Consider the following 23,238-nt stretch of genomic DNA (forward strand, 5'->3'; position numbering starts at 1 on the left):
CCCACGTTTCTTCCAAGTTTCTTCCACTGACACACAGGATGTGAGTAAGTGTTATTGATTTTACGAGTAAAATATTCATAATTCGAAATATTTACCGTTGTAAATCGACCATATTTCGTTCCCCATACTATTCCTTAGAACGTGATGAAATTTTCAACGGTTTCTCTTTTTTCCTCTCTTTTCAGTAACGATACCATTTCACTCCATACGATACTATTCAAATAAATCAAACTTAATTGAGCAAAAAACTGGCAATGCTCAATTTTTTTATTATAAATTTCGTAGTTTTTTATTTGACGAGGGAGACATCTTAATCAAACCATCATCCCAAACGGTTCGTCAAGGTAGAAACCGATTACTCAGATTATCACAAAATTATAATCTTCGAAAGAAAAACCCAAAAGAGCCTTTGCAATTGCTTTATTCTAATCTAATCCAATACAATGTTTTTTGCTGTTAAACCGAATAAACTGAAAACTCAAAAAGATACTTTTTACTAACAACTTCTTTCGTCTCGAGTAACGAAGTATCGATGACAGGTGTTGAAAAAAAACATTAAAAAACTATGAAGGAATGTTATTTTGTTCAGCTAAAAAAATTTGTAAACTTTCCGGCAACTGTAAAGTTTTGAAAACACCTGAAGTTTTCCCTTGGACTCCTCCTTCTCAGTCATCATGTTCTTCATCATCCTCTTCTTGGCTTGCATTTATTATTTGTTTCTTACGACCAGCACCATCGTCAGAATCTGGGAGGGTTTTCTCGGCAGCGGTGGTCAGCTCGCTGACGACTTGGTACAGCTGCTCTCCAAATTCAGCCGTTAAATGAAGCTGTTTTACTGCGTCGGGAATATTTTCCTGGTCAATCGTACGTGTGAGCTCGTATAGCAAGACTTCCGGGCTCACCTTTTTGAGGTCAAGAACAGCAGCTTGTGTGCAGTAGCAGAACCCATTCCGACGTTCATCTTCAACTCCTTTGGATGAAAACTCGTATTTGTAAAACATAACATCGATTCGCAAGAGGGCGTTATCGCTAAAGACGATGTGGTAATCGTTCTGCTCACTTACGCCAGCCTGAGTGTTTCCCAAGAACTGGTTGAGGGCCACGCCGATCAGGCTCACAAGACCCTGTATGATGTTTCCACCAAACATGTCTTTGATCGATGTAGTTATGGCATCATCAGGCGCGTTCGACACGTCGACAGAATACTTCTCTGATGTGTCGACAAACGCCACAATCGGGACATTAGCGTCTTTGAGCGCCTTTTCCCTTATCTCTGCTCTGGCGGCGGCAACTTTATTAACCATCATCTCTTGCAGCATCTGCAGCTCTTCCACGGCTTTCTCGTCATTGTTTTTCTGTTGTTCCTCAAGTTTTTTCGAAATGGATGTTCCCATGATCTAGATTTTATCAAAAAAGAACAACTTAAGCTGGTGATTGAAACCATAAACAATACGCGTTTCATAAATCAGTGAAATGAGCATACTACAAATCAGGAATTTTTCCCATTTCGTTCCCGGATATTTTTTCGATTTAAACATGTCGTCGTATCTTTTTTAAAAATTTATGTGTACTTGAAGAATATACCAGGAATCTTAGATCGTAATGATACAAGCCACATTTCTGATTCAAGTTCCTTTGGAATGTTCCGACCCGACGAAACTGCAGAGAATAAGTCATACAGAGTTTGTTGAATCAGAGTTCCCAACACGAAAACCAGCCGCCGAGCGCACCAATCTCAGCGAAAGGCACCAAGGACTCTATGCCTCAGTACCTGTCAGTTATTCTTTATTATCCTTGCTTTTCTGCTAACCTCTACTGACAGCGGATTGACCCTTTTTGGAAGATTAATTTTTCCCGTAGTAGAACCGTTACCACAATACTTTCAAGAGAATCTCAAGAGTGAACAAACGAACGAACTAACAGGAATATATCTAATGCTTCCGGACGGTTTTTCATCTTTGACTGAGAAAACCAAACTAGGAACTTTGTAGAGGTTCCAAATCAAGGACAAAATCAGTAAAAAAATAACTAAAATCACTTATTTCAGAAGACTTACAGAAGAACTACAAAATATGATCAGAGGAACCTATAAAATACCAAACACTAAAAAGAAAGTATATGATCGCATGACAGGGTCACTTCAAGCAAGGACATCGTGATTCAAGTTCGAAGAATCCGGTAACCAACCGGAACAATCAAACTAGGAAACCCATTTTGATCAGCAACAACCTCAAACTTTGAATTGAGATTCTGGCTAAATTCGTGAACACAAATTACTAAATCATAACTAAGTAACTAGTAATTTAGAGCCTTAATTGTTTGAAGTGTGGCAAAAGGTCTACTTCGCGTCTTCGGTTTGTTTGCTTATTCATTCTGTTTTGTTTCAAAAAGTTTCCTTGTCGCTCAACCAAACTAACAAAACACTTAAGCCAAGCGTTGCTTGCACCACTTGTCCCAACCCTCACGTACTTTAATCAGTTTCAATCTGGTTTAAGTGCATCTGTTGTACAGTTCAGGAGAATGATGAATGAAGATGGTTTATGAACATGATCGATAAGAGAAAGCGGTTAATTTCAGAAAGACGCCCTAAAACCTTCTCGCTTCAAAAAACCCAAACAGACACTTAATATCTATAGACCAAGTCACGTTAAAGAATATTCTTTCTCAAACTTGGTGGTAATTATGATTTGTTTCACTTAATGTATTGTCTTTTCCACGCACGACAGCCATTTCCAATCTTATGCAGTCATCATTTCACGTTATTCTGACCAGCTTGAGCAATTCTGATTTGTTTTCGAAGATCGGGAGAAGATAAAAAGGAAAGGCCATGAATAAGAAAAAAAAAATCTGAAAGCTTTGATAGTCGCCATCTTACGCATTGCGTTGAGAAAGAGAGGAAGTACTTCAGTGCATTTTTAAGTGGGTTCAAAACTTCATACCTTTTTGAAGTCCTCGAAGTCATGAACATTGTAGAGAAGGAGCTAAAAGACATGTTTTAAATATGAATTTCAAAGCTCAAGACCTTTGGAAACAAAAGGACAATGTACTATTGATAGATCCAGCTTGGATAAAATCGTTTAAAGTACATCAGCACTTAGCTATCAACTGTTAAGAACCACTGAGATATCCGTGCCCGAGACTCAGCTCTTTCAATTCTACAGTCTAAGCAGCCCAAACAGTAGCTGTGGAACGTTTGATCAAGCTGTCTTGTCGAATTGGCGGAGATTTAGTCTTTGAAAAATTTTGGTCTTCCTTTCTAAAAAGGAATGACAGTTCACCTTGGACGAAGATTATGGCTGACTTCGACGAAAGCGTAAGTTATATAAAAATTAGTTCTAGTGTACTAACTTTGATTTGACACTCACCAACTTCAACTTCAATCAAAGCCTTAAAGTTGGCGATCCCAAATGACAGGATACATTCACTGTGTAGGCACCTTACTAGAACTGATCTTGATAGCCTAAGAGTGTTAAATGTCTACCTACTGAAACATATTGAAGCGCAACATCCTTTACGTAACCAATGCGGCACAAGACACTTAAGATTAACAATTGTTTCATGTGCCAGCGAGCATTTATCAATTGGAACATGCAGGAATTCTGGAAAGTCGATCGGAAATGACGCGCAGATTATGACAAGAGACATTCACTGTGTAAGCACCTTACCAGAACTGATCTTGATAGCCTAAGAGTGTTAAATGTCTACCTACTGAAACATGTTGAGGTGCATCAGGCAAAAACATACAAATCATGCTATACTAAGAAGAGAAAAGGCCAAAAGTTTCTCTGGCACCCCATGGTATGTGTGACCTTCTAAGAAACGTGGTGGAATGCGGAAAATAGAGACCGGTCGTGCAGGAAACCAAATCTATCTCACAATCAGCAATTGCTTCATGCGTCCCCGCGCGCACATAAAAACATGAAACATGCAAGAATTTTGAAAAACAGAAAAACACGAAAGAGTTTCTGGCGATGTAGCTGGGACTTCCTTGGTCCTCTGCGTAACCAATACGGCACAACACACTTTAGATTAACAATTTTTTCATGCGCTAGCGAGCATTTATCAAGATTTGGAAAATGTAGGAATTTTGGAAAGCCGAAATGGCGCCAAAGAGTTTCTCATACCGTCCGTGCACCCGAGAGCACTACTGACCCTATAAGAAACGTGGAAAACTTCAGGAAAATAGAACTGTTCGCGACTCAAGACGAATATATCAGTGTAGGAAACCAAATCTACCTCACAATCAACAATTGCTTCATGCGTCTGCGCGCGTTCATACAAATATGAAACATGCAAGAATTCTGCGGCTTGTAAAGAATATTGTTAGTCAGCGACTGTTTGTTTCCTGTCAATTCTGTTGAAAGGAGTGACGTCACTTGATCACGCGATGATACCTGTTCAGCTACTCGTTGGGTTCTGCTATTGTACATAAAGTTAGTTTTCAAAAATGCTCTGTAGCATTACTCCGCCCGAGTGGTACCAAAGGGTCACTTCATGGACTTTAACAATTATACTTCGCTTGTATGGAGTTTCGGTAAACATAGGCGGTTACACGCTAAGGAAAAGAATACCGTGAACATGACCTCTTGCATGACTGCCTTTCAACGGTTCGCATCGCATTTTTTTTTTTTTTTTTTTTCGTTTTCTGCTACCGACAGCGGACTGACCTTTTTGGAAGATTAAACTTCTCTTATCAGAACAGTTACCTCAATACTTTCACGAGTATCTCCCGAATGAACAAATAAACGAACGAACAGGATGGAAGTTAATGCTTCTGGTCATTGCTTGATCTTTGACTGCGAAAACCAAAACAGGAACTTTGGTGAAGTTTCAAATCAAGGTCAAAATCGGTTTAAAAAATAACTAAATCACACATTTCTGAGAAACCTAAACGATACTAAAAACTCAAAAGAAAGTACACGACATGGTAACATCGGGCAAGGACATCATGATTCAAGTTCGGGGAATTTGCTATCAATCTAAGAAACTCATTTTGATCTGCAATGAGCTAAACTTTGAATTGAGATTCTAGCTAAATACGTGAACACAAATTACTAAATCATAACCAAGTAATTAATAATCTAGAGTCCTAATTCGGTTTGAAGTGTGGCAAAAGGTCAAGTTCGCTTCTTCGGTTTGTTTGCTTATTCATTCTGTTTTGTTTCAAAAAGTTTCCTTGTCGCCCAACCAAACTAACAAAACACTTAAGCCAAGCGTTGCTTGCACCACTTGTCCCGACCCTCACGTACTTTAATCAGTTGCAATCTGGTTTAAGTGCATCTGTTGTACAGTTCAGGAGAATGATGAATGCAAATGGTTTATGAAAATGATCAATGAGAGAAAGCAATTAATTTCTTAAACAAGCCCTAAAACTTCTCAGTTCCAAACAACCCAAACAGACAATTAACATCTATAGACCAAATCATGAAAGAGAATATTCTTTCTCAAACTTGGTGGTAATTATGATTTGTTTCACTTAATTAATGTCTTGTCTTTTCCACGCACGACAGCCATTTCGAATCTTATGCAATCACCCTTTCACGTAATTCTGACCAGCTCGAGCAATTCTGATTTGTTTTCGAAGATCGGGAGAAGATAAAAAGGAAAGGCCATGAATAAGTAAATAATACTACTGAATAATAAAAAAATCTAAAAGCTTTGATAGTCGTCATCTTACGCATTGCGTTGAGAAAGACAGGAAGGACTTCAGTGCATTTTTAAGTGGGTTCAAAATTTCATACCTCGTTCAAAATCATGAACATTGTAGGAATGGAGCTAGAAGACATGTTTTAAATGTGATTTTCAAAACTCAAGACCTTTGGAAACAAAAAAGGTTAATGTACTACTGACATATCCAGCTTGGATAAAATCATTTAAAGGACGTCAGCACTTAGCTATCAATTGTTAAGAACCACTGAGAAATCCGTGCCTGCGACTCAGCTCTTTCGCTTATATAGTTAAAGTAACCAGAAAGTTAGCCGTGGAACGTTTGATCATGCTGTCTTGTTGAATTGGTGGAGTTCTAGTCTTTAAACAATTTTGGTCTTCCATTGTATAAAAAATAACAGTTCACCTTAGACGAAGATTATGGCTGACGGCGACGAAAGTGTAAGATGTATAAAAAATAGTTCTAGTGTACTAGCTTTGACTTGACACTCACCAACTTCAAATTCAATCAAAGCCTTAGAGTAGACGTTCCAAAATGACAGGAGATATTCACTGTGTAGGCACCTTACTAGAACTGATCTTGGTTGCCTGAGAGTGTTAAATGTCTACCTACTGAAACATATTGAAACGCAACATCCTTTGCGTAACCAATGCGACACAACACACTTAAGATTAACAATTGTTTCATGTGCCAGCAAGCATTTAAAAAGATTTGGAACATGCAGGAATTCTGGAGAGTCGATCGGAAATAACGCGCAGATTATGGCAGGAGACATTCACTGTGTAGGCACCTTATTAGAGCTGATCTTCATGGCCTAAGAGTGTTAAATGTCTACCTACTGAAACATGTTAAGGTGCATCAGGCAAAAACATACAAATTATGCTGTAATGAGACGAAAAACGCCAAAGAGTTTCTCTGGCACCCCATGGCATCTGTGAACTTATAAGAAACGTGCTAGAATGCGGAAAATAGAGACCGGTCGTGCAGGAAGCCAAATCTATCTAACAATGAACAATTGCCTCGTGCGTCCCCGCGCGCACATAAAAATATGAAACATGCAAGAATTTTGGAGAACAGAAATTGACGAACGAGTTTCTGGCGATGTAGCTAGGACTTCCACGGTCCTTTGTGTAACCAACACAGCACAACACACTTTAGATTAATAATTGTTTCATGCGCTAGCGAGTATTTATCAATATTTGGAAAATGCAGGAATTTTGGAAAGCCGAAATGGTGCCAAAAAGTTTCTCATACCGTCCGTACACCCGAGAGCACTGCTGGCCCTATAAGAAACGTGCAAAAATTTAGGAAAATAGAAACCGTTCGTGACTCAAGACGAATATATCAGTGTAGGAAACCAAATCTACCTCACAATCAACAATTGCTTCATGCGTCTGCGCGCGTTCATAAAAATATGAAACATGCAAGAATTCTGCCGCTTGTAAAGAACATTATAAGTCAGTGACTGTTTGTTTCCTGTCAATTCAGTAGAAAGGAGTGACGTCATTTAATCACGTGATGATACCTGTTCAGCTACTCATTAGGTTCTGCTATTATACATAAGATTAGTTTTCAAAAATGCATGGTAGAATTACTCCGCCCGAGTGGTACCGAAAGGTCATTTCATGGAACATAACGATTATACTTTGCTTGTATAGAGTTTTGGTAAACATAATCTTCATGATGATAGAAAAGTCGGCGATTACGCGCTAAGGAAAAGCGTACCATGAACATGACCTCTTGCATGACTGCCTTTCAACGGTTCGCATCGCTTTTTTTTTTTTTTTTTTTCGTTTTTCTGCTACCGACAGTGGACTGACCTTTTTGGAAGATTAAGCTTCTCTTATCAGTACAGTTACCCCAATACTTTCACGAGTATCTCCCGAATGAACCAACACACGAACGAACAGGATGGTACTTAAAGCTTCCGGTCATTACTTGATCTTTGACTGCAAAAACCAAAACAGGAACTTTGGTGAAGTTTCAAATCAAGGTCAAAATCGGTTAAAAAAAATAACTAAAATCCCACATTTCGGAGAAACCTCAGCGATACCAAAAATTCAAAAGAAAGTACATGACATGATTACATCGGGCAAGGACATCATGATTCAAGTTCGAGGAATCTCCTATCAATCTAAGAAACTCATTTTGATCTGCAATAACCTTAAACTTTGAATTGAGATTCTAGCTAAATACGTGAACACAAATTACTAAATCATAACCTAGTAATTAATAATCTAGAGTCCTAATTCGGTTTGAAGTGTGGCAAAAGGTCTAGTTCGCTTCTGCGGTTTGTTTGCTTATTCATTCTGTTCTCTTTCAAAAAAGTTTCCTTGTCGCTCAACCAATCTAACAAAACACTTAAGCCAAGCGTTGCTTGCACCACTTGTCCCGACCCTCACGTACTTTAATCAGTTTCAATCTGGTTTAAGTGCATCTGTTGTACAGTTCAGGAGAATGATTAATGGAAATGGTTTATGAAAATGATCAATGAGAGAAAGCGATTAATTTCTAAAAGATGCCCTAAAACTTCTCAGTTCCAAACAACCCAAACAGACAATTAACATCGAAAGACCAAGTCACGTTAGAGAATATTCTATCTCAAACTTCATGGTAATTATGATTTGTTTCACTTAATGTATTGTCTTCTACACGCACGATAGCCATTTCGAATCTTACTCAGTCACCCCTTCACGTTATTCTGACCAGCTTGAGCAATTCTGATTTGTTTTCGAAGACCGGGAGAAGATAAAAAGGAAACGCCATGAATAAGAGAAAAAATCTGAAAGCTTTGATAGTCGTCATCTTACGCATTGCGTTGAGAAAGAGAGGAAGTACTTCAGTGCATTTTTAAGTGGTTCAAAACTTCATACCCTGTTCAGAGTCATGAACATTGTAGGAATGGAACTAAAAGACATGTTTTAAATGCGAATTTCAAAACTCGAGACCTTTGGAAACAAAAGGACAATGTACTACTGATAGATCTAGCCAAAGAGTTTCTCTGGCACCCCATGACATGTGTGACCTTATAAGAAACGTGCTAGAGTGCGGAAAATAGAGACTGGTCGTGCAGGAAACCAAATCTATCCCACAATCAGCAATTGCTTCATGCGTCTCCGTGCGCAAATAAAAATATGAAACGTGCAAGAATTTTGGAAAACAGAAAAACACGAGAGTGTTTCTGGCAATGTAGCTGTGACTTCCTCGGTCTTTTGCGTAACCAATACGGCACAACACACTTAATATTAACAATTGTTTCATGTGCTAGCGAGCATTTATCAAGATTTGATTGTTGTTTTTTTTTTCGGTTTTTCGGTTTTAGTGCCTCTGTTCATCGCACTTTGTGGATTTTCCGAATTTTAGCATTTGGTTTTCGGTTTCCGTAAAAAATACTTATGGGCTTTTGGATTTGGTATCTGATGTGGTTTTCAGTTTTTCCTATTTGGAAATCCGGTTTCTCCTCGATCTGAGCGGCAGTTTTGCGAAAAGTGTCTTGTTTGTTTATTGCAGCAAATAACTCAGTACATGTGACAGTAAGGAAAGGAAATTGCATAAAATATCACGAAACGAGCGTGTGAGAGGACGCGCGTGAGAGATTTCGAAAGAAATCGGCAAAATTACTTCCGAACCTTCAACTTTTTTCTCTCAGATATGAGTTCTCGCTACTCTCGACCTACCAGCATAGCCAGACGCTAGTGGATCTTTTAGTCTCTCAAAGGAATTTGATTTTTAAACCAGACCTGCATGACTCTGTAAGCCTAAGGAAAGGAAATTGCATACAATTTTCCAAGTTCCAAGACCCCATGAATTGCAGAAAGACTTAATTCCATTATTTCCCTCCTCGAATAAAGTTGTTGCTTGAAATCTATTGCAAGTTGTTTGTGAAATTCTTGGCCACTCTCGGAAACATAAGTTGAAGGGCGGGGGGGAAGGGGGGAGGGGGGAGTCAAATTGTGTAATTTGTCGCTTAATTACCAACAAATAAATAAACAAAAACATTCATATTTAAAAGTTTTCTCCCAAGACCCTTTATTCTACAGAGTCGGTTAGCGTAGCATGAAGCTGTCAGTGTCAACAGATAACTAGTAAAAAGACCGGAAGTACTTTGCTTTCTCGCTAAAGTGGACCAATTCATTAACGCATTATAGGTAATTTAGTGTTAACAACTGGGTTGAAAACGTAAATTAGCCACCGTAAAGGGTAAAAAAGCTGACGTTTCGAGCGTTAGCCCTTCGTCAGAGCGATGACGAAGGGCTAACGCTCGAAACGTCAGCTTTTTTACCCTTTACGGTGACTAATTTACGTTTTCAACCCAGTTGTTAACATTAAATTACCTGCTATACTCTCCCACCGACGCAGCACCACAGTTTCTTGAAACTTACCCCTTTATTCATTAACGCATTATGTTCGTTGCGAAAGTATAAAAATTTTATCCTTAGTTTAGACACTTTGTTACTTATTTGTCAGAGTTCATCAGGATGATGCGCAATCCTTCTGGGCCCGGTTGTTCAAAACTGCGATTAGCGCTAATCCACGATTAAATAGGCTAATCGCCGATTAAATTTAAGTCGCCGATTAGTTTCTGTTGTTCAAAGCCCGATTATTCCTAACCTTCGATCAAACCAAGGGTTAAATCTAACCCTGCTCGCTAGGTGTATTAAATCCTTAATCGGTAGATTAAAAAATAAAAATCACAACATGGCTGACTTGTTGTATGGTTGTGTTGGTGTTGATGGGCGAAGAAAAAGGAAGCAAAGAGAAAAATAAGCAACTCTACTGTTAAAGAGAAAAGGAAAAACGACAACGACAATGAACAACTTTAAAGGTGAGCATCGATGTTATTTTCATCGTTTTACGAATGTTTGCTTTCAAAAACAACAATTTTGAGGCTAATATGAGGCGGAATTTAAGCTGTTTTGATTTATAGATTTCATAAAGCATAGTAATTTTTATTCGACTGTTACATATTTTAAATCAGCGCTCGATTAAGCGCAATTTTTAATTAAAAAACGGCGATTTTTTAAAGGTTTGAGTAAAAGTAAAAAAAAAATTCAACTTCTTGAAAACAAAGCGAATAGTCCCAAAGGTAATCTATTGTTTGCGCTATTGTTTTCTTCTAACAAAGGACTGTATGCATAATGAAGTATGGGGCTGTGCGGAAACTTTGCCGTGTTTGTTAGCGAAGTATACATTTTATGCAAGGTATGGACATTGAGAGGTATTACAATAATGTTTCCATTTATAAACTTACCTGTTTCAAACCCCTGTAACCCAGTAAATGACGATGTGTCACTGAACATGTTTATTATTTTTAAACTGGCTTCTGATGGGTTCGGGGGAGCAGGGCCACCACCTGTCTTCTTCTCTTCACTTTTAAAGGAACTGAATTCTCTTTTTGCGTGACTCTGGAGGTTTTTCCACTTGTCTCGTACTTCCTGCGTTGATCTTGCTGTCACACCGACGGCGTTTACCGCCTCCGAGATTTCTTCCCAAATCTTGTTTTTTTTTTGCATTTGTTATACTGTTGGTAAATTTACTTTGAAGAATGTCCATATTTTCTTCAAATTTTTCCGTTAAAACGGAAATTTCAGCGGGTGAAAAGTTTGCTTTCCGCACTTTCTTCGCTGGAGAAGCCATATTGACAAAAATAAATTTCCGGCAATTTTATGACGTAAACTGACACAAAATAAATTATAATTAATTAATATAATTCATTTTATGCTTAATCGCGGATTAGTAAATCGACCGAGTAATCTCCCTTTGAACAACCGTTTTTTAACCAACGATTAACTAACCCACGATTAAGAAATTTAATTGCCGATTAGGCCTAATCGGTGATTAGTTTAATCGCGGTTTTGAACAACCGGGCCCTGTGTCACAGGATTCCATTACAAAAGAAACAGATCTGGTTGATGACGTGGACTAAATGTTAGTTTCAAGGTTCTGAAACCAAACGAGCAGTCTCGGAAACAATTTATCCATTGAAGAACTCAAAGATTACTCAGTGACAGTACGATATCGATAACTTTCGAAAGAAAAACTTAGGAGTTATTTTGCAACTGTTTTATTTTGATGAAATCCAAAATTCACAATGGTGCTCCAAGAGTATCTTTCGTCACGCATGACAAAGACTTTCAGCCTTCTCTTAAATCATACAACCAGTATCGATAATATGTATTGATATATGTATGATTGCCGATGAGACCTGGAAAGCCGTAAAAGAAGTTTCAACCAAACTTGTCTTTGATGGATTTAGCTATTTCGTCATCGGACACATTCGAGGCGCTGACAGAATAGCTTTCTGATGTGTCGACAAATGCCACAATTGGGAGGTTACCATCTTGACGCACTTTCCCTTTCATCACTGCTCTAGCAGCGGCAACTTTGTTAACCATCATCTCCTCCAGCATTGTAACGATTGCAGGATTTCTTCGTCATTTTCTTTTTGTCCTTCTTTAATTTGTAGCGAAATAGATTTCCTCATGATCTAGATTTTATCAAGCAAAACCAAATAAGTAATTGAAGCAAGCAACAATAGACACGTCATAATCAATAGCAGAAAAACTGTTTAAATTTTCTTGTCTAGATTGATGCAACAAATTGAACAAGGTTTTTTCTAGATCGCTACATAGTTCTACTCTTTCGAATTGGGCTTCGATCTTGTCAAATCTTGGTTATTTTTGTGAAGAGTGGTTGATAATTGTCGCATGCGGCAAAATTCACGGTGCCTATTGTCGCTTTGATCATTGAACAGTCAAGAGTCAGGTTCATCTTCATTAAACTTTCCTCGGAACTGCTGCTTCCCGAGGTATTTTAAAAATATTCTCAACACAAGCTTTCCAAGCTCACTGTTATTCCTGTTATGAGACAAAGTCAACGCTGCGCACTTCGATTTCAACCGTTGTATAACAGGAATAAACGTGACGGCAAAGCAAGCTTAAAACGACAGAGAACGTGGGAAACCACAAAGGACACAAAAGATGTGAGTAAATTCTATTGATTTAACGCGTAAAATGTTCATATTTCGAAATATTTGTCTGCACTCGAACTATCGAAAGAGGCCTTGCATCTCTCTGCTGTTTTTTTCTTTCGATATATTACAGAAGAAAGTTAGAAATTAACCAGGCGCTAATCTTCATTGGTCGATGTGCTCTCGTGGGGAGTCCTAGTTCGCGGTAAATTCAAACTAAAAATAGACTTGTCTGTGAAAACGTCGTGACAAAAATACAGAGCAGTTGAAGGCTCCAAGTGATGGGCTCCTGACACCTGTGCTTTCATAGGCGAGATAGTGGAATGATGGAATAGCGGAAATTAACCCAAATCCTAACACACTGAAAAGCGGAAATTACCCCTCATTCTAAAACAAGGAATGGCAGAAAATCACCCTATAAATATCCTAATAGATGGAACTATAAATAGCACAAATATTTTCCTTTGTTACATTACAGCGGTGTTCAGGTCGCGTACGTAAGTAAGAGAGATCTTTCCTCACACTTCTTTTTCCCCTCACGAGTATAACTACCGCGAAAATTAATCAATACCAAAAAATTATCTTTGTTCGTAATGCGTAACATCGAGTTGTTGGTTGTTCAGTTTGTTTGAGATGATATTCTGTGGTTGTCGAGGTGTAGATGGGTTGAGAGGCCAACACGACTCTCGCTATTTTCGCGGTGAGATCATTTTCGAAGCAACTGATCTTTAGACTTTTTCTCTTCTAAGCATGTCTTAAATCATTTTTCCCCTTTTACATGAAACTATCGGAAGCCCTTTATAAATTTCCTATAGCTTAGGCTGCTTCTCAATAATTTGCCAGTTTCTCAATAAAATCTTTTTAAGGCTGGTCACTGAAAGGGTTATATTGTGTAACAAGACCAATGTGGTGTTTTCCTGGGAAGTTGTTTTCCTGTTAATGAAATCGACCTCTGTGAGGATTCTTTTCCGTCTTTAGGATTTGGGATGATTTTCAGCCGTTCTATCATTTTGTCATTCCGTCATTCCGCCGTTCCGGCTTTTAGAGTCGCCCATTCGGGCTTAACAATTGTTGACAAGAGGCGAAGGAAGTCTATTAGAATTTTGAACGAAGGTCCGAAAATTGCATATATAAATTATATCTCGGTTAAATGAATGGTTAATCGACTCATTTGTGGTATTTCTTTGCCTTCAAAACCCGTTTGAAGCGTCTTTTAACGAAATAACTTTTGGTCCGAGGCCGTTAAGAGAAGAAAGGGAGAAAGGTCTCTCTTTAAACTATACGCGTTTCACAATTCAGTGAAGTGAGCATACTACGAAATTTCCCATTTCGTTCTCGGATATTTTTTCGAATTAAACATTTCGTCGTCTCTTTTTTTAAAATTAATGTTTACTGGAAGAATACAAGGAATCATAGATCATGATGATACAAGCCACATTTCTGATCCAAGTTCCACTGGAATGTTCCGACTCGACAAAACTGCAGAGAATAACTCCTACAGAGTTTGTTGAATCAGAGTTAAGTTTGAGTTCCCAAAAGGAAAACCAGCTGCAGAGCGCACCAATCTCAGCGAAAGGCACCAAGGACTTAATGCCTCTACCTTTTGAGTTATTCTTCAGTTATTATCCTTGTTTTTTCTGCTAACCTCTATTGGTAGCGGATTGACCTTTTTGGAAGATTAAACTTCTCTTATCAGAACAGTTACCCCAATGATTTGTTCCTTTGTTCATTCGTGAGATTCTCGGAGAATTTCACGAATGAACAAATGAACGAATGAACAGGAAAGCGAAAACCAAAATAGGAACTTTGATGAAGTTCCAAACTAAGGACAAAATCAGTTAGAAAAGGAACTAAAATCACTTATTTCAGAAGACTCACAGAGCGACTACAAAATATGATCGGAGAAACCTAAACGATACCAAAGTCTCAAAGACAGTGCATGACGTGATTACATCAAGCAAGGACATCGTGATTCAAGTTCGAAGAATTCGGTAACCAACGAAGACAATAAAAACAGAAAACTCATTTTAATCCGCAGTAACCTTAAACTTTGAATTGAGATCCAAACTAAACACGTCAACACAATCACTAAATCATAACTAATTAACTAGTAATTTAGAATCCTAACTGTTTCAACGGTGTCAAAAGGTCTAGTTGGCCTCTTCGGTTTGTTTGCTTATTCATTCTGTTTTGTTTCAAAAAGTTTCCTTGTCGCTCAACCAAACTAACAAAACACTTTAGCCCAGCGTTGCTTGCACCACTTGTCCCGACCTTCACGTACTTTAATCAGTTTCAATCTGGTTTAGGTACATCTGTTGTACAGTTCAGGGCCCGGTTGTTCAAAACCGCGATTAAACTAATCACCGATTAGGCCTAATCGGCGATTAAATTTCTTAATCGTGGGTTAGTTAATCGTTGGTTAAAAAACGGTTGTTCAAAGGGAGATTACTCGGTCGATTTACTAATCCGCGATTAAGCATAAAATGAATTATATTAGTTAATTATAATTTATTTTGTGCCAGTTTACGTCATAAAATTGCCGGAAATTTATTTTTGTCAATATGGCTTCTCCAGCGAAGAAAGTGCGGAAAGCAAACTTTTCACCCGCTGAAATTTCCGTTTTAACGGAAAAATTTGAAGAAAATATGGACATTCTTCAAAGTAAATTTACCAACAATATAACAAATGCAAAAAAAAACAAGATTTGGGAAGAAATCTCGGAGGCGGTAAACGCCGTCGGTGTGACAGCAAGATCAACGCAGGAAGTACGAGACAAGTGGAAAAACCTCCAGAGTCACGCAAAAAGAGAATTCAGTTCCTTTAAAAGTGAAGAGAAGAAGACAGGTGGTGGCCCTGCTCCCCCGAACCCATCAGAAGCCAGTTTAAAAATAATAAACATGTTCAGTGACACACCGTCATTTACTGGGTTACAGGGGTTTGAAACAGGTAAGTTTATAAATGGAAACATTATTGTAATACCTCTCAATGTCCATACCTTGCATAAAATGTATACTTCGCTAACAAACACAAAGCAAAGTGAAAATTAACGGACTTTAGACTTTTGTTTCTTTCTTATTTTCTTTTACGTGTACTCCCATGTAAACAAAAAAAACAAATGGCGCCGAAAAGTCTGCCTCGGCCCACTCTTCTCTTCTCGGCTTCAAATACAATCTTCGGCCAGCGGCCAACTCTAATCAATTAAATATATGGCTGCCTTTTAGAAAGGCAGTTAAGTGCAGTTCAAAACACTGCATTTCAACAGATTGTGGTGCTTCGTTATCTAATAAGACTGGCTGGTCCGTAGGTCCAGAAACTCTTGTCCTCGAGGTGGTGTCGAGCGAGGCCTCTGCCGATGAGACCCCTAATTCTGTTGCTGAGAAGCCCGATGAGTTAATAAGCAAACACGAAGCCGTGACCAAAGTTGTCGAAGACACCGCTTCCTGTAAAAAAACTATCAAGGAGGTAAGCAAAAAGCCCCCAAAGAGGAAAATAACCCACGACATGGTGCTGGAAGAGCAGTACAAGGCTTTACTATCAAAGCAGAGTAATTTGAAGCTTAATAAGAAGAAACTTGAATTGGAGATTGCTCTGTTGGAGCAAAAATGTGCAAATATTAAGGAAACGGAGACCTGTGGTAATTTGATGACCACAATCAATTTAAGCCCTATAGTGGCTGGTCGATCTTTCCTCTCGTAAATTTACATATTTGTCAAGCTGGCTGCAAAAATTTTAAACCATTAAGTACTTGGCTGTTATAAATGTTGACCAACACTTCCTTTTCGGTAAATGGTTTCTTGACAGAAAAAGAAAAAACAATGAAAAATAAATAAATAGGCAGAGCTCACCATGGGGATCCAAACTCCTAATGTCTCACATGGCGAGCCAGTGTTTATCACACTGTGTTACTTACAAGTATATGAGTTACTGAAGGGTGAAAGTATTAATCATATACCTAAGTACAGCAGGCTTAAGTGCCCCACAACCAGGAAGAAATTCTTTCATAGTTTATTTTCCAAGTTCAGTAGGTCATAGCCACTTTGATTTCACTGGCCATCAAACATATGGAATGAGCTGCTTTTATAACTTTTAATCGAGTAAACAGTTCCAAGAAGTGAAGAACTGCAAACATATCGACAATTTCATGCAACCTGTGGTGGACATTCATCATGCTATATACTTCCATGGCAAAGGAATGTGAATAATTCAATGGAGGGGCATTATTAGTTTGGAAATCCCTTGGTATTACTATATAGAGATCAAGCATTCTTAGCAGGTGCGAAAAGAAATTTAAGTTGCAAAATAGAGAAAGTTTTTGACTGCTGAGTATACATTGTTTTTCTAAAAAAACTCAGTGCCTGTGAGCTGTTATAGTATGCTAAAGTTGAATTGGTCCACTACAAATTAAAGCACTATTGGTGTGGCATTTCCAAACAAATATCAAGTGCTCTTAGAGGGTTTACACTTGACTGAATTTTTGAGAGTTCACTCCAGAGTCAGAGCATGAATATTTTCTAAGTGTTGAGACATCAAGTTTTGTAGTAAGCCTAAGCTCAAAAATTTCCTCAACTACAAAATAATACTTGAAGTCGCTTGAAATTTGTAAACAAAGATCTACCATTGTCAATTAGAAGAAGAATATTATTGAATGAGCTGTTCCATAGAAATTCAGATCTATAATAATTTCAGACTGCCAGGTATCTAGTTTTTTGAAATCACTTCCTGGCAGTCTGGTATCAAGACCCAGGGGGTGGGGGGAGGTGCAGGTTACTCTCCGATAGGGTCTATTAAGGTATGTATGTGCGCCTAAGGCGTATGACTTTTCAGCCTCTTTAGCCATAAATAGGGTATCGATTTAAGCCATTTTGATCATTGTAGGGTCTGTTTTTTGCTCTCTAGTCCTGAATTTGGCATGTTTTTCAGAAGAAGCTACTTGTTTATCATTATTGATAAGACTGATCAATGAAAGCCCTTCATGATACCTTTAACATTGAACTGAACAAGGAACTAAGTATAAGGCAAGTTTGAAACAAAGTATTGATTTAGGGTCAGGTCATAAAAAGGGTATTGAAAATCACAGATTTTGGTCATAAATAGGGTAAGGGTTTTGGAGAGTGGTCTGCACACTCCCACCCAATTGTTCTAGAGTACCCCTGGATCTAGAGACAGTGTATTAAAATAACATACTTAAGATGCTCTTAACAGTCAGTGAATTATTACATAAGTAAAACAAGAAAAGAGTGGTTAAGTTATTTGTTAATATTATATATATCTTTATAAATACAATAATAAAATGTCAACCTTTTACAAGCAGCAAAAGAAGTATTTTATTTTTGTATAATAATAACTCTTGCTTTGATTACATAGTAAACAAGAATGATTTATGCACCCTAAGTCGTACCACTTGTATTGATTTCATAGTGAAGAATGTTGGAAATGTTGTACTCTGCTGTCACTTTGAAGCTGGAATAACCCCCTGTCCCTTGGTTGTGTTGAACACAAAACATAAATGTAATTTTGTTTTTGTGTAAACCATGTAGATTACAACAACAATTGGGCATGACCTTGAAAACTTCATTGAAAAAGTTGAGTCTTGATGCTCAAAATGCCAACTTAGTAATTCTTAGTATGGCGGCGAGTTTATTTTTCAGGTATCTTCACCATAAATAATATTGTTGCAAATTGCAGACAAAATCCCCAGTTTGGATATGAGATATTGCAAATTATATTTTTAGGTAATTTTGATGTGGGAAAAGATGATGGGTAATACATTGAAGTGAAACTGATTTAAGGGAGAAGAACCATTGCAAGCTAAGCCTATTTTAAGAAGGAAAAAAATACGCAGACTGGAACTGTCAAAAACAATTTCACATCCCAAAAATAAAAAACTTGAATGAGCAAGGAAAACTGAAAATTCTCCACCCAATTATTTTTCTTTGGTACATTACTTATGATACATTTGGTCAAAAGGATGGCATCTAGCTGAAATAGGTTTGAGTAATGTGATTTCTGACAGCTTGTCCTTGATTAGGACCACAGTACACATAATCCTCATTTGCTTCCCCACCAACATCTCCATCCTCCATTGGCTCACTGAGGAAAATTGCGATATTGTGCAAAACAGCACATGCACCAATGATGATGCACACTTTTTCTGGAGCCATACGAATTTCAGAATGGAGAACATGAAAGCGACGTTTCCAGCGGCCAAAAGTTTGTTCAATGATTACCCTTGTTTTACAATGAGCATCATTGTAAGCAACTTGAGCTGGGGTGCTTGGGTTGATATACGGGGTCATCATAAATGGGCGCAATGCATACCCACTGTCCCCGAGGAGAATTCCATCATCCAGTGAGTGATGACTTTCCTCTATGTAGGTACATAGATTTGAGGACCTGAACATGAAGCTGTCATGTGTACTTCCTGGCCATCGAGCTACAATGTTAGTAAACAAACCTGAAATAAAGGCAAACAATGATATCATGTAAGGGAATCTGCAAAGGGATTTTACTTCAATGGTGAAACGTTCACTGTAGCCAATCAGTGTGAATGTGACAAAATTTTCAAGTCTACTCAGTGTAGATCACTTAATTGTGTCTATCCCCTGCTGCTATTGAGTAATCTTACTTGAAGGGACAGGTATAGTTGACTGTGTGTTACATGACCGTTAAGACGTTATCTGAAAATGCAACAGTCTACCAAGATGTAAGAAACAATTTTAAAAGCATCGATTACCTTCGTGGTTACATATGCCTTGGACATTGATAGAGTGGAAACCTTTACGGTTCACGTAGCTGTTCTCGTTCTTGTTGGGCGCTTGGATTCGGATATGCGTGCCATCGACGCATCCGATCACGCAGGGAAATCGTCCTCGCTGGTAAAAGGCAGTTTTTAAACTGCCCAGCTCTTGCTGTTGTCTTGGCCACTTGACATACTCTTGTTGTCTAGCGACAAGTGCCAGGGATACATTTGCCACCACTCGTGACACTGTCGACTTGTTAACACCAACGGTGTCTCCCACCACTTGAAGGAAGCTGCCACTTGCATAGAAGCGCAAAGCAATGAGGACTTGTTGGAGAGCGGAGAGAGGATGATTGCGGTTGGTTTTACGACGAAGATTATCTGCCAAAAGGTCGGTAATATACTCTATAGACTCCTTTCCAACAACAGGGCCCGGTTGTTCAAAACTGCGATTAGCGCTAATCCACGATTAAATAGGCTAATCGCCGATTAAATTTAAGTCGCCGATTAGTTTCTGTTGTTCAAAGCCCGATTATTCCTAACCTTCGATCAAACCAAGGGTTAAATCTAACCCTGCTCGCTAAGTGGATTAAATCCTTAATCGGCAGATTAAAAAATAAAAATCACAACATGGCTGAGTTGTTGTATGGTTGTGTTGGTGTTGATGGGCGAAGAAAAAGGAAGCAAAGAGAGTTTAGGAGCATCGGTTTCACGATAGATGGATATACAGACGAAGAATTAAGAGCAAGGCAGACTTTTCGGGCGCCATTTGTTTTTTTGTTTACATGGAAGTACATGTAAAAGAAAATAAGAAAGAAACAAAAGTCTAAAGTCCGTTAATTTTCACTTTGCTTTGTGTTTGTTAGCGAAGTATACATTTTATGCAAGGTATGGACATTGAGAGGTATTACAATAATGTTTCCATTTATAAACTTACTTGTTTCAAACCCCTGTAACCCAGTAAATGACGGTGTGTCACTGAACATGTTTATTATTTTTAAACTGGCTTCTGATGGGTTTGGGGGAGCAGGGCTACCACCTGTCTTCTTCTCTTCACTTTTAAAGGAACTGAATTCTCTTTTTGCGTGACTCTGGAGGTTTTTCCACTTGTCTCGTACTTCCTGCGTTGATCTTGCTGTCACACCGACGGCGTTTACCGCCTCCGAGATTTCTTCCCAAATCTTGTTTTTTTTTTGCATTTGTTATATTGTTGGTAAATTTACTTTGAAGAATGTCCATATTTTCTTCAAATTTTTCCGTTAAAACGGAAATTTCAGCGGGTGAAAAGTTTGCTTTCCGCACTTTCTTCGCTGGAGAAGCCATATTGACAAAAATAAATTTCCGGCAATTTTATGACGTAAACTGGCACGAAATAAATTATAATTAATTAATATAATTCATTTTATGCTTAATCGCGGATTAGTAAATCGACCGAGTAATCTCCCTTTGAACAACCGTTTTTTAACCAACGATTAACTAACCCACGATTAAGAAATTTAATCGCCGATTAGGCCTAATCGGTGATTAGTTTAATCGCGGTTTTGAACAACCGGGCCCAGAAACTAATCGGCGACTTAAATTTAATCGGCGATTAGCCTATTTAATCGTGGATTAGCGCTAATCGCAGTTTTGAACAACCGGGCCCAGGAGAATGATTAATGAAAATGATTTATGAAAATGATCAATGTGAGAAAGCGATTAATTTTTAAAAGACGCCCTAAAACCTCTTCGTTCCAAACGATCCAAACAGACAATTAACATCTACAGACCAAGTCATGAAAGAGAATATTCTATCTCAGACTTGATGGTAATTACGATTTGTTTCTCACTTAATGCATTGCCTTCTCCACGCACGACAGCCATTTCGAATCTTATACGGTCACCCTATAGCTCCCTATTCTGATTTGTTTTCGAAGATCGGGAAATGATAAAAAGGAAAGGCCATCAGAATGAGTAAAAAGAAACCGGAAAGTTTTGGTAGTCGCCATCTTCCGCATCGCGTTGAGAAAGACAGGAAGTATTTCAGTGCGTTTTTAAGTGGGTTCAAAACTTCATACTTTGTTCAGAGTCATGAACATTGTAGGGAAGAAACTAGAAGACATGTTTTAAATGTGAATTTCAAAACTCAAGACCTTTGGATACAAAATGTTAATGTACTACTGACAGCTCCAAATTGGATAAAATCGTTTAAAGCATCTTAGCACATAGCAATCAAATGTTAAGGACCACTGAGAAATCCGTGCCTGAGACCCAGCTTTTTCGCTTATACAATTAATTAAAAGTAACCCAAACAGTAGCCGCGGAACGTTTGATCAAGCTGTCTTGTCGAATTGGCGGAGTTTTAGTCTTTGAACAATTTTGGTCTTCCTTTGTATAAAGGGGAATAAAGAAGATTATGGCTGACTGCGACGAAAGAGTAAGAAGAGTAGAAAATAGTTCTGGTTTTATACTAACTTTGATTTGACACTCGCCAACTGCAACTTGAATCAAAGCCTTAAAGTAGACCAAACCAAATGACAGGAGACATTCACTGTGTAGGCACCTTACTAGAACTGATCTTGATTGCCAAGGAGTGTTTTAAATGTCTACCTACTGAAACATGTTGAAGCGCATCAGGCACAAACATGGAAATTATGCTATAAATAAATAGAAAGGCGCCAGAGTTTCTCGTGCGCACGAGGACACGTCTAACCTTGTGAGAAACGTGCTAGAACTCGGAAAATAGAAACCGTCCGTGTAGGAAAGCAAGTCTATCTCCCGGCGCAATCGTTGATCTGCTTCCAGGTTTTGAGAATTCTTTTTGTTTAATTCTAAGTTATAGAAAAATTACTGTCGTTTGGCTGATTTGATGGCATGATTTGCTCCATTCTTGATAGTCTTGGAGTGTTAAATGTCTCCCTCCTGAAACATGTTGGAGCGCACACTGCACAAACACGGAAATTATGCTACAATTAGTAGCGCTCATCTTACAGCTAACATGCATCTCTTTGTTGTTCGTAACCGATACGGCACACCACACTTAAGATTAACAATTGTTTCATGCGCCAGCGAGCTTTCATCAAGATATGGAACGTGCTGGAAATCGCCAAATAGTTTCTCGAACCGTCCGTGCACTCGAGAGCACGTCTGACCCTGACCCTTTGCTCGCCAAAAGCTATCAAATGCACTCAGAAGCCTAAAATCTAAAAAAAGTTTACAGGAATCGACCAATCGAGCGAGCGAGCGAGCGAGCGAATGCCATTCCTCACATCGTATCTATAACTCGCTCTTACGTATGCGCGCAATTCACGAGTTAAAAAGGACTTTATGCTAGTGTGTAAAAACAAGGTTGTTCGTTCAGTTGAAGAAGAAACACAGGGTGAAACCACTGATTCAGATGAATCTACTTCTGAAACATGTTGATGCGCACACAGCACAAACACGGAAATTATTCTTCAATAAATAGCGCTCATCTTACAACTAACATTTGTTTGTTGTTCGTAACCGATACGGCACACAACACTTGAGATTAACAATTGTTTCATGCGCCAATGAGCTTTCATCAAGATATGGAACGTGCAGGAAATCGCCAAAGAGTTGCTCGAACCGTCCGTGCACTCGAGAGCACGTCTGACCCCATAAGAAAGAGGAAGCTAAATCTATCTCACAATCGACATTTGCTTCATGCGTTCGCGCGCGTTCATAAAAATATGAAACGTGCAAGAATTTTGGAAAACAGAAAAACGTGAAAGAGTTTCTCGCAATGTAGCTGTGACTTCTTTGACTGCATAGCCAAAACATGAACAGATTGTTTTATAGAAGACCTTGAAGCGCCCACCTAGTAATATCAATCCTTAGAGAAGTCGGTAACGTTTCAAGCCA

At 38.5% G+C, this 23,238-nt stretch overlaps 1 protein-coding gene and 1 long non-coding RNA gene across 7 annotated transcripts; both read right to left on the reverse strand.

Moving 5' to 3' along the window:
• Positions 1–404: 404 nt before the first annotated feature.
• Positions 405–6,434, reverse strand: LOC113679786 (uncharacterized). Of its 5 annotated transcripts, none has more exons than XM_089213422.1 (2): positions 6,161–6,434; positions 405–1,397 (listed from the first exon to the last, which is right to left on the reverse strand). In XM_089213422.1, the coding sequence occupies exon 2, from the start codon at positions 1,392–1,394 to the stop codon at positions 666–668; it is 729 nt and encodes a 242-aa protein (XP_089069548.1). In that variant the 5' UTR covers positions 1,395–1,397; positions 6,161–6,434; the 3' UTR covers positions 405–665. The 5 variants fall into 5 exon arrangements, with proteins under 5 accessions (XP_089069548.1, XP_089069551.1, XP_089069549.1 ...); XM_089213425.1 differs by having other exon boundaries at positions 6,074–6,335; XM_089213423.1 differs by lacking the exon at positions 6,161–6,434 and adding an exon at positions 3,366–3,672.
• A 3,607-nt stretch (positions 6,435–10,041) lies between these two features.
• Positions 10,042–22,346, reverse strand: LOC149042040 (uncharacterized). 2 transcript variants are annotated; one of them, XR_016188739.1, is made up of 3 exons: positions 22,070–22,346; positions 21,832–21,969; positions 10,042–12,155 (listed from the first exon to the last, which is right to left on the reverse strand). It is a non-coding gene; the product is annotated as an uncharacterized LOC149042040 (long non-coding RNA). The 2 variants fall into 2 exon arrangements; XR_016188738.1 differs by lacking the exon at positions 22,070–22,346 and having other exon boundaries at positions 21,832–22,063.
• Positions 22,347–23,238: the final 892 nt, after the last annotated feature.

Source organism: Pocillopora damicornis, chromosome 7, assembly GCF_964200805.1.
Source record: "Pocillopora damicornis chromosome 7, jaPocDami1.2, whole genome shotgun sequence".
Lineage (NCBI taxonomy): Eukaryota > Metazoa > Cnidaria > Anthozoa > Scleractinia > Pocilloporidae > Pocillopora > Pocillopora damicornis.